At 37.7% G+C, this 18,596-nt stretch overlaps 1 protein-coding gene and 1 long non-coding RNA gene across 8 annotated transcripts in view; one reads left to right on the forward strand and one right to left on the reverse strand.

The window, feature by feature from the left end:
* The window catches only part of LOC138038378 (myocyte-specific enhancer factor 2C-like), a 30,987-nt gene that overhangs the window by 9,562 nt on the left and 2,829 nt on the right, over positions 1–18,596 (reverse strand). Inside the window, exons 2-7 of one of the 7 annotated variants that reach the window (XM_068884199.1) lie at positions 15,459–15,573; positions 4,782–4,950; positions 2,424–2,627; positions 2,028–2,081; positions 1,317–1,406; positions 699–915 (exon numbers count right to left, since the gene is read on the reverse strand). In XM_068884199.1, the coding sequence (XP_068740300.1) occupies positions 699–915; positions 1,317–1,406; positions 2,028–2,081; positions 2,424–2,627; positions 4,782–4,835 (619 nt within the window). In that variant the 5' untranslated portion in view covers positions 4,836–4,950; positions 15,459–15,573. The other 6 variants (XM_068884202.1, XM_068884196.1, XM_068884201.1 and 3 more) reach the window with 6 other exon arrangements.
* Positions 6,159–8,710, forward strand: LOC138038383 (uncharacterized). Its single transcript, XR_011130228.1, has 2 exons — positions 6,159–6,298; positions 8,173–8,710. It is a non-coding gene; the product is annotated as an uncharacterized lncRNA (long non-coding RNA).

Raw genomic sequence — 18,596 nt, forward strand, 5'->3', positions numbered from 1 at the left:
GATTTTGATTTCAGATTAGATATTGATGCTTTTTCCAAATTTCGTTACAGTGGAGTTTTTGATAGATTGTTTATGTTAGCCCTGTAAGCCGAGTCGATAAGAGCCTTGTTCACGAGATCAGTCATTCATTCTTAAGCCGTTCAACTCTATCTGTTAAAAAAAGCTTTCTGCTGTTCAGTTGTGAAGGTCACTCGTTTAAAGATTTCTTTGGTCTGTTCAGCTTGTGAGCTCCCCCATTCAAAAAAATTCTGCAGTCCTTTGATAGTTCGTTTCAGTCGTGAGGACGATTTTACAACCCGTGAGCTTGCCGCGCGTTCGGTCGTTCACACGACTTTCCTAAGGAATGTTTTCGCGTGAGAGGTCACAATTACCTATGTTACTATGTTATTTTTATATCTACATATAAGAGCATGCATGTTAACTTTATGCTTAAAGTTCCATTCAAAGCAGCAGAAGGTTCTCTCATGAAGCCTTAAGTAAACCATTTGAATGCGTGTGGAATTTTCAGCTTCACTTATGGCCTTTTGCATCTTTACCCGCACCTCTTCATATCTTGCTTCCTATCAACCTCTGCACTGTTAAATCTTCATCTTCGTACCACCCTCCAAGGACAACTATGATTATGTTTACTGTTATCATTAATCATCATAGACATTGTCCTGATCCTTGTTCTATTAGAAAATGAAAACTGTTAATACCTGATATACCAGGGGTATTTCCTCGTGAGTAGTTTCCATTCATCTGATCACCAGTGATTCTTCCACTTGCGGTGACTGGCATTCCAGAGCTCATCATGACGACACTGTCTGAGCTTCCTGGCTGACTTCTGTAGCCATCCTCTGAGACGTTATTGGACGACACTGGCACTGAGACAGGAAGGGACTGATAATTGTCACCGCTTGTGGATGTTTGCTGCTAGAAGTCAACAGAATTAATTTTAATTAATCTGCATGTTTTGCTACATCCTAAATACATTGTGTGCCTAATCATTGCTTTCACAAATGAAATTATCTTTCTTTCAACAAGTTTTGAGTTGCCCTTCCATCATAAAGAGACAAACTGAAGCTCAAAATACATGCAAACATAATACAAATGATTTCTTCTTTGGTCTCATCCACCTCCCTGATTCTTTTGCATATCATTTGAAACAAATCACTCAAGAACCTTGTGGCCAATATTCACATGAAATTTGCAAAAAAAGACTAGTGGTAAATTCCATAATACAACTGATGCTTCACATAGAACTGTTGAATTAACAAAGCAGAACTGTCCATACCACTACCATAATAAGTCTAATTATTATTATTGATACTTACTGGATGAAGCAAGTTCTTTTTCATCATCTGGTCAAATTCCTGGTTTATTTTATTATACTTTTCCTCAGTTCGTGGTGTGAGCACGAATTGCTGTAGAAACAACACAAAAATTGCAGCCTTATTTCAAATTCTGATATTTAAAGGACTAACTGGCCTCCTAATTAAAAAGTGTAAGGAACAAAATACATCCAAATGGGGAGGGAAAATTGATTATTTGGGTGGAGGCTAGCTCCCTCGAATGAAAATGACTAGACAAATGGTTGCACATAATACTCTTGTGCCTCTTTCAATGACACTGTAGCTAAAACAAAATGAATGTATTTCAGTATATAAATACACAGCCCCCAACCCTCTCATCACCACTTATCGCCAGTCCTCCTAATAATGATGTGACAATGGTCATAAGACATGTAAATGTTTATGTATTGTAGAATACATATATATATATATAGTCTACAAAGAGTAACAAAAGGAAAGCGTTAAAAATTCAGGCATGAACAGGATTCCAACCTACACTGTACATCTTCTGCAATACTGGTACAGTGCTCTACCAACGGAGCTACAATATTAATTGTACCAAAGCAATTGGGAGTTGGTCATTTTTTCAGAGTTCAGATTAAGCCCGTACAGCATGTAGAAATGGAGAGACTACATACGAAAGACAGCTTGATGGTTAACAAATATATATACAGTTGTCATTTTTCTACCAACCTTCTCTGTATCATCTGGTGATGGTAATGCCTTGTTTTCCTTTTTGGAAATTGCCTGATAAAAAGGTCAATTGAAGAAAAATAGTTTGATAGCATTCCAAAAACACTTCAAATAATGAATGATAGTTGGTTGTATGTTGTGTTTTATCTTTCCATCCAACTGTGATTACACTGTCTTCAAACAATGCACATACATGTCACAAATGCAATGCTTGTGTCACAAATGAAGGCAATAGGATGAAAGTAGACATCTGAGTTTTTATCCAGTTACCAGATATTTTCATTTACACTGAGACATCTCATTGCAGAAGTTGTAATGCACCATCCACTTCTTAAAATTAGGCATGTTTCGGGTCTATTTTTGTATGTTACGTGTACTGTAGTTGAGAGCACTAACCTCAACAATGTCTGCATTTGTCCTACTCTCGTGTGGCTCATTGTACTCTGTATACCGGAGTAGAATCTTGTCCATATCTGTGCTGGCATATTGGAATAACTTGGTACTGGAGTTGAAGATAATCAATGCAATCTCGCAGTCACATAAGATGCTCAGTTCATAAGCTTTCTTCATTAATCCAAATTTACGCTTGGTGAAAGTGACCTGCACAATATAACAACAACCTTCAGTTAACTTCACTTTATTAACAGAAAATCCAACAGTGCACAATCCAAACTCTGAAGTTACCAATCACACAATTTCATACAATACAATATATTTGTAGCAGTTCTCTCTTTTGTATAATCTTGCAAATAATGAATGCATGGGTGGATCCAGGGAAAACCTTAGTACCAAGCACTTCCCTGCATATGGGAGGGCAGGTCAAGGGGACGTATGTGTATAAAGAAACTTTTCAGGTTTGTTCTCCTAAATGCTATTCTTTTTTTGTGATTTCTGGTGATACTGGCAATGAACTTGTTTTAAAAAAATGACCATTGACAACTTTCTTACGAGTTTTTGCTGACAAAAATATATTTATCTCCTTAAGTAAACACCCTTCACTGAAAGAAATGATAACTATGAGAAACAACCTAAGACGTTTCATATTAGTTTATTCTATACCACGCAACTTAGCCAAAAAGGTATTCTCTAAGACAGGTTGAGTGGTGGGGTTAGATGAACACAACATCAGTGAATATTAAAGAGAATGAAAAATGAAAATCACCAGGAACATACAGGAAATAAAAAATTTCAATTAGTCAGGCATTTGAATGAATTATTCAGTTGGTGGAAACACCTCGTCCACAAAGAAAGAATAATTTGTCTGAACTACACACACTGTATTTCTTACATCTCGCTGACTGTAGATTTCGTACATCTAATTGCACCAAGTCACTGATCAATATTTTTAATATAAGAAGCTCTTAAAAATGTTCCTATCTGTGTTTTTATGTTCTACAGTACATGCACATGAATCTCCAAACAAGAGACAAAAATGGAAAACTCGGGTATGTTCTTGTTTAAAAGAAATATATATTCCCAGAGGTACAGCATCAAAATTCTTCATTTTATATGTTTCAAGTGTAAGATCTCAACCTTGAAATATCACAGTTTCTTCGTTTTACAAGACGCATGTTTAACTTCACTGGCAGTGTCAGATCAAGAGCAATTTTTCACAGCACGAAACTTAAGATCTTATTTCTGGAATGTTTCTGGAACAATCGGAGAAAGTTCAAAGACTGGGTATACATTTACATATTCTTCGTTTACATGTTGTAGCGTTTCAGCTTCCAAGACGAAAAGTAGCATGTACATGCATGCATGTACCTCGAAAGAAAAGAGGAAGAACTTCGACAATTAAAATATGCGCAGAAGAAAACTGTACACGCGAAACATACTTCTGCAAACACTTATAAATCACTTCAATTTACATCTTCCATGGATTGGATTGCACGTTTTCTTCAGTCTCTTTGAGATTTACTCCAATCTTTGCGGTTTCTCAAAAATCAACGACTTTAGAGGGAGGTGTGAAAAACGTCGAATAAACTGATTGATACACTACACTGGGCACAAAAAGAACAAAGAAATTACTGTTGCATGCATCGAAAATATACATGCATTCACGAGTTTGCCTTTTTCCTTGTTTGACTTTTGTCAACAAATGGTAAGAGTTGCAAATGGTAATGTATGTTTGAACTTAACTTGAAAATCAAAGGCCAAAAATATCTTACAACACGCGACGCAAACTATGCCGCAAAGGAATTTGCGTGTCGCGCCAGTTTCGCCCCTTTTTCAATGGAATACAAAGAATTGCTTTCCACAAAATTTAAAAGTACTGTACAACTCTTACCATTTTCTCTGAATATCCTTAGGCAGCGAGTGAGCAACAAAAACAAACCAATTTATTTCATTTCAGTGTTTATTAGTCAAAGTTGTCGGCACTAAAATTCTCGCCATTTGAACGCTCGATTAGTTCCGATAAATACAAGTAAGCTTGCATCCTACAATGTAGCTACAAAACAGCAGTATCACCAAAAACGTTGGGTTTCTATTCAGTAGTTGGCTATCAAGCCCTCTGAGTATCATTCAATACAAAAAGTCAGCTTCTAAAGCTGTTTAGGCCGAGCCAAAAATACCTACACTTTAATGAAATTCTAACCCCAGACCGATCTTTCTATTTTCGACCACGACATGCAATATTTAGCATCGCAAAACGCCCGCGCGAACAAAAAAAGTCATCAATTCTCATCTATTTGTGTTCCACAATAATAAAAGGTTTGCTTGGTGGGAATTGTTATAGAGTTTGCGTGTTAATACCTGCCGGTTTCTTTCGTCCCCGATTCTTGAAATCTGTATCTTCTTTCTTCCCATTTTGTGCTGATGCTTGGGGCTCACGGCGCTAAATCCAAGGTTTGGTGGGAGGCTTTCAGCCAGTTTTTAAATCACCTTCGTCTGATAGAAGTCCTGGATCCGTTAGATCTGTAAACTGAACAGATCCAAAACAAGAAAGTGAGTTCATTAAATCATTTACAAGTACCAGTTACAAGGCTCGCCAAATCGGGAGATGGAATGCTCTGTTATCAATGATGCCTACGATAGGTTACGGTTCTTGCAAATTGTCTGTTCAAAATGTGGGCGGTCGAAGGAAGATAAAGATGTTTCCTAGTCCTCGATAGATTTGTGTTCGAAGAAACCATAAACGGACAAAGGATCCTCTAGTTTGAGCTAGAAGGGATCTTTCATTGCGTGAAATGATGTCATACGACTTGCGATCAGTGATTTTTGCCAGAGTTCTCTTAGAACTAATGATCTCACTGAAAAAGTATTCTCGAGGCTACAAGCACGAGACACGAGATTCGTTCCTGGGGTTGCCAATATCCAAGAAACACGAAGTAAATGCTACAAATACCCGAAAACTTGGACCGGAAGTCTTTTCCCTACGATCTTGGATTATTATACGAAATCTACCTCGACTTCACAGGTGTAGACAACAGACGTTGTCCAACACCATTTTAATTAATCGAAATGATGTCAATCGAAGGGACGCATGTTTACGGCAGAAATACACCAGAAAAGAGAACTACAAAGATTTAAGAAAAACTGAAGGCATTACAAAAAGCTCTGTCGATGCGAAGCGGAAAGCAAGACGATCGCTTCGGGCTTGTCAACAATAAACGTTGAATTACCACGATATTCCTTTTCCGAGGCAAGAAGTTCTGTTTACTCTTTCGAGAGGATTTGCGATCACTGACACAAAAAATATGATCGTGTGAAGCTCATAGTCCACCGAGAGGGAAACTTTCTTATGACTATTTTTTGGACAGCTGTGTGAACATCGAATCATCGCATCATCACACATTGATGCTTCGATTTCATTTCGAGTAAACTGGTTGAAGTGCAAGCCTTCACATTTTCGCTGGAAAATTCTCAGGCTCTCGAGGCTCAGAAAAACGATGGGATCATCGATCGCTACTGTGCGAGAGAGTTAGGGTTGCATTAGGTTTAATATTTTTGAGTTGAAAACAATTTCTCGGTCGTTGCTCGACCTGACGACTTGCTTTTGCGATCCCTCGGCTATCCTGGTTTTTCAAGGAACACTAGATTGAAGGAATTTACCTCTATCATTAAATGTCTGCAGCATCCGAAGATCGGAAGCTGCAAAGAAACAACAGTTCAACTAACAGTCGAAGAGGATTCTACCGTAACACGTCGAAAAAGTAAGCGAAAATGAAGAATCTTCCGCCACTGGATGGAGTCTAAACAAGAAATGAACGTGTAAAACCAGCTATTCGATCCCAAAATTTGGTCACAAGTCAACCTTTCGGAATCTCATCGTAAGTTATACGCTGTTTATAGTTCGTTGTTCGACGGAAATAAAAATTCAGAGATCTATTTTTACCCACCAGTAAATATGCCTTTTCACAACAGCTGCCCTGACAATGTATATATGGCTAGTGCTATTTGTAGCTCAAGTTCGAGTGAGAAAAGTGCTTCGGGAATTTGCATTTTGGGAGGGCGCTTTGATGTCACAGTGATGTCATTGCAGTGTTTGGAGAATTTAGTGTTTGATATGTTAAGTACGGATACGTATTCATAGTTACTTTTCAACTCGACGTTTGTCATTCCATTCCCGAGATGGAAAAAGACGGTAGTTTTATTTGTGTTATAAACAAATGCAATTTGAATATCAGATATTTGGAGTGAGAGTGGCACCGTTAAAAACGCTTTATACTACTGACGAAGAGACAAGAAACGTGCACAGCTGAGAAGTATTGTTTTACTAGTTTTGGGGGTTCAAACACGTACTACAAAGTGAAAAATTCGCACGATCTACCAAACCTCGATGACTTTCTTCCACAATATCAAGTAATATTATTGAGTGTTTATGTCCAAGATGACTACAAATTAACATGATTTAGTATCAAAACCAAGCTTCTTCCCACTTGCATCCCTTGGTTACTATAGTTGTCGCTGACGTCATCCTTTTTGCTTCCTGTTTTCTTTCCTTTTCAATTACGTGGAACGAAAATGCCTTCTCGATCGAAAATTAAACGAAGAAAAAAAATATTTTTAATGGGTTCTTCTTGTTCTTAAATTGCAATAATAACAAAAGTGTGGTAAAAACGGATAAAAGGCATGGAAAAAGGCAAGCAAGGTTCTCAGTAGCAGTCAACGATTTCCGGTTTGCAGTCTTTGGGGAATTTAAAACCGGTTCCCCACCTTGTTGAAACTTTCGAACTGAACTCCAATATTGCGTTTCCTTTCTGTTCCTCTACAGAAAAAAATTAACAACTTATACGTAAACAACCAAAAGTTTCAGGTTTTTTGTCGGGTGTAATTGTACTGTGCATGCCCTTCGGTTGAATTTTGGCGATATTTTTCAGTACATTAATAAACAGGTTACAGGTGCTTGAACACTTTAATTTCTCAATTTCTCCTTGCCTAAGCAGAAAATATATCCGTAAAAAAAAAACCCGGTACTCCAAGGGAAGTTACTTGCAAAGCAGGCGATGGCAAAGGATTATTTCACTTTCCACAGTTTGGCCATCCCTAAAATGGAACCGGCTTCCTGTTATGATGACACGTAATTTCCACCGAAAAAGGTCTATTTCACCTGATGCCATTTGGATCGATCACTAGTACAGTTTCATCTTTATTTACGTCCGACTCGACTAAACCTCAATTTCAAGTTAATTGCAAATTGTTTCTTGTTTTTTATTTATTTTTTGGATCATAGGATGGGCACGCGAGAACTAAAAATTCAGCTGTTTGTCACATGAATACGTCAATCAAGAGTACGGTGGATTTTAAATTAACTGGTGGAAACAAATGTGACTTTTTTCGTTAATATTGACTCGTCTTATCAATTTAAACACGAAATGCAGAAAACACTGAGACACAGTTAGGGGGCAACCTGTCTTACCGAAACGTTTCTACCTTAATTAAAACAATATACTCCAAGTCTGAAGTTCTGTTTCAGTTTTGTCACTTCTTATAGTGCAGTTGATAGAAGAGATATACCTTCAATGCGACTTTGGATGGAAATGACGAATATTCTTAAAACGTTAACTTGAATGGAGGTTGACTTCATTAATATAACTTATTTATGCCCCGAAATTGTACAATACCTCCGACGGGGGTCGTGATTATTATTATCATCATCATCATCATCATAATTATATTACATGTATCTTCTTATCTTTTACAGGGACCTCGGTCTTTACCAATCAGCATCAATTTAAACAATTGTCACTTATACTACTATTGTACCGAAATCACGAGAATATCACGAGAAAACGATGTATTTAATCCTTGTACCTTGCAATAGGCGATTGAAGAGAACTTGATCTTCTTACAGAAATAAGTAGTTGTTTATTTATGCAACAATATTATACTTGGTCTGGTGATTGGTAACTATGGTTTTCATCTACTTGGCCTCATTGATTTGCCGGCTTTTTCCATTCATACGTACCTCTTTTTGCTCTCCCAGCTTGCAAGTGCCAGTAATTGTTCCACCTCGATTAGCACAGGCTTGAATGAGTATTAAATTAACTGGTAAATCATCATTCTCCATAGGATAACGATTTTCCGATTACCGGAACACAAAATTAATAGTTCTCGAAAGCAGGCTTGAATCATTGTAAGTGACGGAGGTTGTACCCAGAAAATATCCTTGTGACATAACTTACGCTAATAACAGCGAAAAGTCAATAAAACAAGACTTCCTGGAACGAACTTAAACTAAATTACGTCTCAGGTCTCTTCTCTGGGCTTCAAGTTTCCTCTCTGAACATTGGTTGAATAGGGAGAAGTTATAATAAGTTAAAACAGTTTTCAAATGTTCTTTACAACCCAGAGAGGATGAGGTTAGGGAACGGACCCCCATGCCCCATCATAGTTTTTGAAAATCTATTTTTAGTTTCGCAAAGCTATTTTAAGTTCTCGTTCCCAATGCCGCGCATATTTAAAAATTTCATTACGTCGTTACAAAATCAGGTGCCTCTCTAAAAACGTTTGCGTAGCTAAAATTATATTCTAAAAAAAAGTATCAGTGGAAGAGATCCATGGGTCTGTTGTCTTACCTTATCCTCTCTTGTCATAACTGATGTCACAATCAAAGTCACCTGCTAATCAAAAATGTCGATTGTGGCCACGAGGATTTTAATTATTGGCAATTACCGACACAAAGCCAAGGAATTCGGCAAAACAAGCACGAGCAAGTCATCGCAATATTCATTTTTCGCGGAAGAACTGAAAAAAGCATGAAGTGGAGGCCGATGTATGGTTTGTAATATTCACACATTCAAAATATTATACAAAAATGTAAAAGGGATAAGGAAAGAAACGGAACTAAGTCCGTTGAAGTCATCCGGTTCAAATTTAAGTTTATAATGCCACAACGAAAGTTCCCATCATGTTTTATTTAAATTACTTTTCACAATCTTGTTATTTTATCTTATCAAAGGAGAGTTTACTCGAAGCCAGTCAAAACTATTTAGTGATTAATGCATTTGTTACCTTGCTACCCTAAAATCTCGCTACGCCTCAGACATCTGTTCGTCTCGCTATCCAAGATGTAGGCCGATACAGTGTAATTCAAACAAAAATACGTCTGCTTTGCAGACAGTAACAGCATTAGGAAAAGCTGGCAGCTTGGCTGTTTGCTAACCACCGTAGCCTTGCAAACGGATCCCTTCAAACGGGAAAAAAACTTCAAAAACCCTTTGTCCCCTTTTTTTTCGGTTTATTTGACTTTGTAACTCGTTTCAGATTTTTCAATACTGCCGCTCAAAAAGCATTTTGTTTCAGTTGCATCTCTTTGTGTTTTTTCGCCTTCAGAACTTTTACAGAGCGACAAGACTACACTTCTGTTCCGTTGAGAAAGCCGATCCAAGAAACGTGAAGAGATTGGAAGAAAATCCTTCCCCTTAGCCACGAACCCATGACCCGGAGCCTACGAATCCATTTTGTTCGTGTCAAGGCGTTTTCACAGACTGATTTATGTTTAGATTGAATTTCCCGCGAATGAGACTCCCACAGGAGCCCGATAACCAATACAAGAAACTAAACTGACGTCATAGGGTCACCGAACCAGAACTGCCTTTGTTTTTTTTTTTTTCGGAAAAAGGTAGTCTATAAATAGATCGGTCTGTAAAATTGCCGTGACATAGGCCCTGTATGGGAGAGGTGTAGGCTCCCGGTCATGGGTTCCTGCTTCAGCCTATTACGTATTACTAGGAGCCCATGACTAGGAGCCTCCCAATGCATTATATCCTTGAGTCAACCTTTGCGCGTATCTTTCTATTTTTAGAACTAATCCTTCAGCAGGAGATTCACATTTACAACTATTTACATCAATTTGCACAATTTGTGTACATTGTTTTTGCTATTTTTGTCTTTGTTCCACAATAACTTTATTCTGATTGGCCATTCTAAACAGTGTGTGCAGAGCCGAAGAACTCGTGGCGTTCTAAAAATAGAAAGATACGAGCAAAAGTTGACTCATGGGGCTTGTATAGGAGAGGCAAGCTCCTTCTCATGCGCTCCTGGTTTTTCTAAACAACGAAATACCGAAACAGCGAAACGAAGCACCAAGACACCATGTATAACCCCATCTTACATTGAATGCTAATCGACAAAGGTTGGATTTGAGATTAAATATCGTTTTAGGCCTAATCTCAGTCTTAATCTGAATCATAATTTTAATTTCAATGAATTAGGAGCAATAACGTTTTAGGCCTAATTAGGCCTAAAGTGATATTTAATCTCAAATCCAACCTTCATCGGTTAGTATTCAATGTATGATGGGATCATACATGGTGTTTTGGTGTTTCGTGGTTTAATAATGCCCGCCTGTTACTATGTCTGATACCATGATTATCTTTCACAAGAAAAGACTTTTTGAATGAGAAATTTTACGGCCATTTTTCTCTTAAGAAATCCCGAAAACAAATTTGTTACCCTTTGTAAATAGCTAACTGGGGTCTAAACCATGTTGTGTTTTGCTACCGGGAAAGTTGATGTGCTAGTGCAATAACTCTATCAACAAATAACTTTCGATGTACTGTGGCGTGGCGTTGTATCTGCAGTCTCGACAGCAGTCGAATGATGACGATGACTTTAACCATACAAACTCAAAACTTAATAAGAAATAAGACACAAATATAAACTTGAAGTTTCGACGAACATTTAAAAAGGTAACCGACACGGAAATAATTTTTAAAACTATTCACATGTTGATCCCGATAGGTCTGGGTCCGAGAACTGAAAAACAATATAATAAACACTCCAGGTGTAACTTAGTAGCTCAATGTACAAACTCTTCAATACGTGAACATGATGGAAATTAAAGACTAGTTACTGAATATCTTTTATTCGCTCAGATTCGATAACATCCTGAAATGAGAGCATAAATTGAATGCCATAGCTTCGGTAACTTACTGAACCAGATTGATAGAAACTGAAACTACCCAGTGAGATAATCCAGCTTGGACAGTTGAAAGCTAAAAAACGTCAGGTAGTGGAAAATTTAGCCACCGCGGACTATTACTTGACAATAATAATAACAGCTCAACCTACATTTCAAACCCAAAACCTGAGAAGAATGCATTTTGGAATTACGATACAAAGTGCAAATATTAAAAGAATCTGTTCGCGCCAAGGAGATTACTCGTTAACAGATCATTAAAAATACTTTAAAGTGTTCTAAAATAGTCACTGAAAAACTATGTCATGGACGCTGAGCTTCATAATTTGCTAGATCACATTGCCGACCACATCAACGCCTCTGGACACAACATCAAGTGCGATCATTTTGACTGTGTCATTCTTGGGTCTGGTAAAACTGTCAAATTATAGGAATATTGTTTATCCAAGAACATAAGCTACCGTAGCTCTCAATGCTATCCTTAGTACTGGGATAAGTAGTTACTTTATTCAGTAATAATTAACTGTTTATTGTAGATTTTTAAAAAGTGAAGCAGTAACCTACAATAGATTGATGCAGGGCGTCACTCACTCTCCTCATCCCCGTTGCTATGCGCCACTAGTGATCTCCAAAAGCAGGAGCTTATGCAAAAAGTTAGAAAAGAGTTTCGACGACTCATTCATTTTTGAGAGTCAAAACTAAGGCCAAGTTTTCTGAAAGTGAATTCAAGCAGATGTGCCTGGAAACGTGGCTTAGCCAACTCAAGTTCTCATCGACATAGTGGTAAACACCAGTTGACGAATAGCTTTAGAAACGAAAGCATTCTTAGGCAAGAAGACTGAAGAATCTTCACTGGAACAAAAGGATCTCAGAACGGATTGACCAAACCCTACGGCAATCAGATCTGATTCGTAGAGATCAATAGTCTTGACTAACGCAGTCACGGGCTTAAAATTCTGTGCCCAGTTGTTCAAACGCGATGGATAGCGCTATCCGCCGGATAAATCACTATCCAGTGAATAAGTCATAGCGAAACCAATTGCGCTATCCAGTGGATAGTGATTTATCCGGTGGATAGCGTTATCCACCTTTTGAACAACTGGGGCCTGAGGTTGTTTCAAAATTGCTTGCAAATACACTTTTTTGATTTGTGTCTGAAGTGTTCCTCCTCCTTGCCTGTTGATGCTTATATCAGTTTTTTGAAGGGACTCTTACAAGTGTTAAGTTGCTTTCTTAATTAAGCGGCGGCCAAAGCCTAGCTTAAACTACGCATTTGGAGATCAAATACAGTAATTATATTATTAGTAATACCTGATTCTCCGCAATTGATACAATTGTCATCTATCGCACTGATCGATATCATTCGATCATGTTATGAGTCAGTCAGGGTCGACGAAAATAACTGTATCTCTGAATACACAGCTGTCCCTTCACCGAAGACAACACCGACTAAAACAGGTCATCTGACAGGGATGTTTTCAGTTTATTGATTAAAAAACTTACTTGCCAACAAATAAAGCCTAGTCTTCGTAAAACTTTCTAGCTTTATCAGTCTCCCGTTGTTGTCGTATTACAACCAATTTTACTTTTTTCCGGCAGCTCAAGTAATTTTCTTTGCTCATGTTCGTTTATTTCCCCGTAATTGTTCTTGAGACTTCAGTTCGTAATTTGAAGAATGGCAATTAAGTCCAAACATTTTGACCCCCGCAAAGGAAGCTGGAGGCTAAATATCCATTATGATCCTTACTATCACGCTTGAACTAAATAGATTCATCAGTATTTGCTTAGCAAGAATGCACATCTTTAGGCTTAACACTGTACTCAAAGCACAACAATACATCTTGTTTAGACGGTACTCAATGTGTGCGTCATTAGTTAAGTGTAAGACGAGATAACAGGAGTGTTAACCAATTAACAAGGTGACAGTGAGATCTGTCACTCCGGACATGGCCTGGTTTGGAAGAAACTTCCAATACCACTGATCTAACGTTTCCTTTGTTTTGCCGTCTCTTTACGCACACGGTGTCATTAAAATTCACTGAGATCAGCGAATATTGGTTGGGCTAATACATCCAAGTTTCAAAGGCGCAATATTCTATCTCATTTGCAATCTTAGCCACGACTTTCCCCCCCAAAAATTTATTTTCCTTTATCCTCAATATTTTTTCCGATGATGTTAATTAAGACTTAAGCTTTGAGATTTCAACAACTTAAAGATATAGCCGTTATTACAATAAAGGTGCAATAAATATCCTTTATGCCTGAATTCAATTTACGAGAGTTACTGAAAAGTACCCCCATTTTCCTCAAGTTCGTAAATGGCGTTCGCCGAGAACCAATGATTTTAATTCGAGAGGCACTTAGTTAATCTCTTTGAGGACTTGAGGCTAGCTTTTAACCACTCACACCCTTTATTTGAAACGTGAACCCATCGGACTTTTGAACATGTCACAGTACAATGAACAAAACCATAACAAAAAAAAATCGCGTTGTCATATCTCATCAACACATTGAACATTCATCCGCAGGAAAACATGGTTGTCAAGGCAGCACCTCCACTAACAACAAAACAAAGCCGTAGAACAAAGGCTGCACAAGGTTCTTGACTTTTTTGCAATTGTTGTTAGAACAACCTTAAGGCCTGGTTTTCCGGCACAAACAACGCAAGCAGACACACACAAACGGCAACATATCCGGTGCTCTTTGTTAATAGTATCTTTGTTCTAACAAAAGCCATTCATGATCAAAACGTTACTGACTTTGTGTAAGTTGGGCAACTAGGCCCAATAAAGTCTAAATAAGTTTATATGTGACGGTCAGTGTAAGGTTTCCCTTAACTAAGGCTAACAAGGGTCGACTTTAATCCAATACAGATAAAAAATTAAGATCAGCGTCGCTTATTTCTACTCTTCATCATAAAATAAGGCCATGTAGATTTTTGTATTCAATATCATTCAAGAACACTTACTTAGACAATACATCTTTCAGTCATTAGTACCCTTATCTTGGTTCTCTGACGGCGATGTTTTATTTTAATGGTATTTACTTAAAACCTTGTGCACCTTAAAGCTACACATTTGTTTTTCTCGTGGCTAGTTTGGAAGAAAAAAGACTGAAAGCTGACAAAGCAAAGGACAGCGTGAGCCAATAGATTTGACAAACAAAGACCATTTGAATCATAGAGGACAGCACCCCTGCCCAGCATCAAACGAAAAAGAATCGTGAGATTTTATTACGAATGAATTAAGTGAAACTGATGGAGTATTGAGTAAAAAATAGAATCACAGAAACAGAATGATCCTACCCACGCGACTGTCATGGAAACTCAATATCAGGGTAACTTCCGGTTATATGGTAGCTCGGACAATATGAACAAATAAAAGATGGACTAATTAGAGAGAGATTAAAACCAAAGCCTTTTCACTTTTGTCAACTATATCATTAAAAAACAGATTGAGAAAGAATAGGAAATGGCTAAGACTAAATCTGCTTAACGACTGCCACAAATGTTTGGGAATTGAGGGGAAACAGTTTGAGTTAATTGATCAAAGATGAAAATAGACGACACGCTCAAAATATAAGATGGTGCTATATTTAACACGATTGCTTTTTCTGTGACACATATCACGCGAAGGGCAAAAGCGGCAGAAAAGTCACTGAGAAACTGTCAAATAAAGTTTCCTCTGGAGATCTTTTACAAGCGTCAAAGTGTTGAAATCCAGTAAATCAACATTCTAAAGCTTTATGTCTTTCTTTCTTTTCTTTTTAAGCAATCTCAAAATTGCCAAGATCGTAGATTTTACTGCGACTGAAACGATGTGTAAGAGGAGAAATTCATGGCGGACCAAAAAAAACATCATGCTACTTTTTTTAATCAATCCATTCCTATTTCACCGTGACGAATGACAAAGCAAGTTGTTTTAAACTCTTTGTTTGTTAAACCTGTGCATTTGTAAATAAACCCGCTAAATATAGTGGAGAAAAATTTGCACGGATTTAATACAAAGATAAGGATAGAGACCACATCTGTTTAAAAATAAACTTTAAAAGGATTAATAGGGACTTACCGTTTTAAGCCTGGACGTAAAAGATGCTTATAACTGGTCTGTAGTCAAACGGTCTGTCTGCACTGCACTGAGTAAGGTGAGATCAACTAGACTGAGAATGGAACAAGGTCAAGGCCTTAATAAATGAGAAAAATTCAAAGAATAAAATTAAAAATGGTTCTGCGCAAAGTGCTTTGTAGGCTTAATATACTAATGATGTCATAGCAAAGTCGTTTTACTTTATACTGAAATCGTCTAATATCAAGAGAACAATGGGTGGGAAAACTTGTCGTCTCCTACACGAGTTGACACGAAATATGTTTCATTCAAAAACGTCGCACTTCATTGGATGGATTGAATAAACAGCGGTTGTCGTCGAATGAGAAGTGTACACTTACAAGAAATCCGGCATTACGATGGTGCTTTTTTTATTATATTTTCTCAAAGTACCATACATAGCAAAGAGGCCAGTATCACTTTAATACGTGTTACGTTGGTCCTTCCATTGATATTATACAGTGCAAACCGAACAATCTTTAAAGACATAAAGACTCTTAATCTCATCTAGAATTCCACTCGTGTTTTATCTTAATACAAATCTTTGGATCCGTTTCTCATTGCCTAAATGAATTTTCCCAAGTTTTTTCGGATAAGTTCTATCATCCGAGAAAGAAATGAGGCCAAGCAAACACAAAGCACACAAAATGTTGGAAAAGAAAATGGACTCGTTTCCAAGGACAAACTGTAGCTTTCCTCCAACAAACTGGGCGTTGTCTGGGAAACAAGGTGATAAATTCCTTGAGAATATTGAATGACTTTATCTGTAAATACAGCTGATCATGGCAGAGTACGCTTATCACAGAAACAGTGACTGTTACTTCAGAGAAATGACCCAAGTTCACACATGTTTAAAAATTCATTTATTCCTACACACATAATTATCAATGTATTGCAATAGAATCACTCTTGAAAGTAATTGAGCGGTATTCTCCGCTACCAATTTTGTGTAATATGCCTACTGCAACTCTTGAAGTGGATCAACGAACTTGCGGCATGCACCTCTCCTCCAAAGTCTTAACGTTCCATGGAAAAATGCGAATGGAAATGTTCCTGATCATTTGAAGCCTCTATCGAAATATTTGACAAAATATACGCTGATATTAATCAATAAAATGTACTAAAATAATCTCTATGAAATGAAACATCAATGGATGAATTCAAAGCTTCACAATTACTCACTGAGTGATGACAACCATTTTAGTTTCGGTTATGACTCAATGACTCAATTTTGCAGAGTTATGATTCACTTGAGAGTGCACTTTTGGATCCATATCGTAATGAGTCCTTTCCTAACATGGATGCCGTAGTGTAATGATTCTTCTTAGAGTGCTACTATGGACATTAAGCAAAGAAGACGACGACCGTCACGGCTACGAGAACATTGTCTAAAAATATCATTTCCCTTTACTGTAATAATCTTGCGATTACTCCAAGTCGTTCGCCATGGAAAATGTGAATCTACTACATTCTAAGTATAAAATTGTTGAGAACGGTGTGGATATTTAGAGAAAAAATTCAGTGAAAATTCATCGTCAGGTGTTCGCGTCCTCCAAACAACCTAAAATTTGATCATTTCACGTCGTTGTCAAGACAAGAACGGCAAAGAAATGTATCAAAATGTAAAACGCAGGTGCAGAGCCTTTGCTCAGTTTTGCTAGTTAAACCTATTGTTCTGTAGAGTTCTCATAGCCGTGGTCGTCTTCTTTTTCCTTGAGATCCATAACTACTACCACAAGACATACGCAGAAATCTAACTTTGACAAGTATTGAAATTTAAGCCCCTCATTCAAACATTAGCTCTCAGCCAGACTGCTTTTTCTTGGGATCTTTTGTCGATATGAGTTACCAACACCGAGAGAAAATCGAATTTCGTCCACTCGATATCATACGCTAAACCCTTTGTAGGTGATAATGTGTAATTAATGATCACATTTAGAAGAAGCAGGCGAAGAAATCGATGATATAATGGAGCTATGACCAGTTTATTAAGACTGATCAGGTCTCCGTTTTTACGGAGGAAACTTGGTCTTGGATCAGAGTTGGCGGAATCCAAACAAGCTTAAACAATACTCCCACAAAACGTCTGAATTTTCACCGTAAAGCGAAACAAATTGCGACACCGTGGGTGGAAAAAGGCAATTCAAACATAGTCCAACGATTCCATCAAAAAATCGAAACTGGAAAAGTCGTATTTGACTATTTACAGCAATGAGTTAGTAATTCCAGTGCGACGTCACAACAGGATGACTGGGCATCTAAGTACAACAATCCATCGTCCAAACCACTGATCTTGAAAGTCGTTAAACTAAGTAGTCGAAATTACTCTAGAATGCTTAGGGCCGTTGTTGGTTTGTCCATGACAAGCAACAAAAAAAAAAAAGAACAGAATTACAGCTGGAGAGCTCAGTTCCTCTCAAGGCGGAACAACAGCTATGGTTTGAAACGGAGCTATACACCAAGACTAGCTTAAAAGTCTTAAAAACTCAAAAACTGATGGCCTGCTTCAAGGAATGTGGTTTCTGCTGAAGCGGAGATATGCAACCAACAGTTTCCAAAACACGCAGGAAGATCACATGTTGCGTTTCAAGTACAGATCATGCATTTTCCTTCACTTGAAGTTCATATCTCAAAGTCAAAAGCACACTAAATTGGGTCTAACATCACAATTATCCGGGGTGGGGAAAAGTCAATTGTACTGCAGTGAAAGGTTAATAAGCAACAAAAAATTTCTCTTTCGTTTCCCACTGGCGACGCCGCGGCATAAGCAAGTTTTCTTTTTACACTACTCCCAGAGGAAGATGCTCGCCAAATATCGACTGGTTTGGTATTTCATCAACAAAGTTCAGTTCGTTATTTTAAAGATGACAGAGGATTTCCAACTAATTGAAAACGTTCTTGGATTTCTTGCAGTTCTCTTTGCCGCGGAACACATTCAAAAATTTCCAAGTTTTTTCTTCAGGGAGAAGCCAAGTCGACTATTAAATTGAATTACCTCAGCACGTACGACACGGAGCCATCCGCTCATAGCACCAACTTTCAATTGCAAATATTGATATATCACAGCAGACATATGCAATTATTTGCTTAATTGTAAGTTTG

The sequence above is a fragment of the Montipora capricornis genome, chromosome 2 (genome assembly GCF_036669925.1).
Source record: "Montipora capricornis isolate CH-2021 chromosome 2, ASM3666992v2, whole genome shotgun sequence".
NCBI lineage: Eukaryota > Metazoa > Cnidaria > Anthozoa > Scleractinia > Acroporidae > Montipora > Montipora capricornis.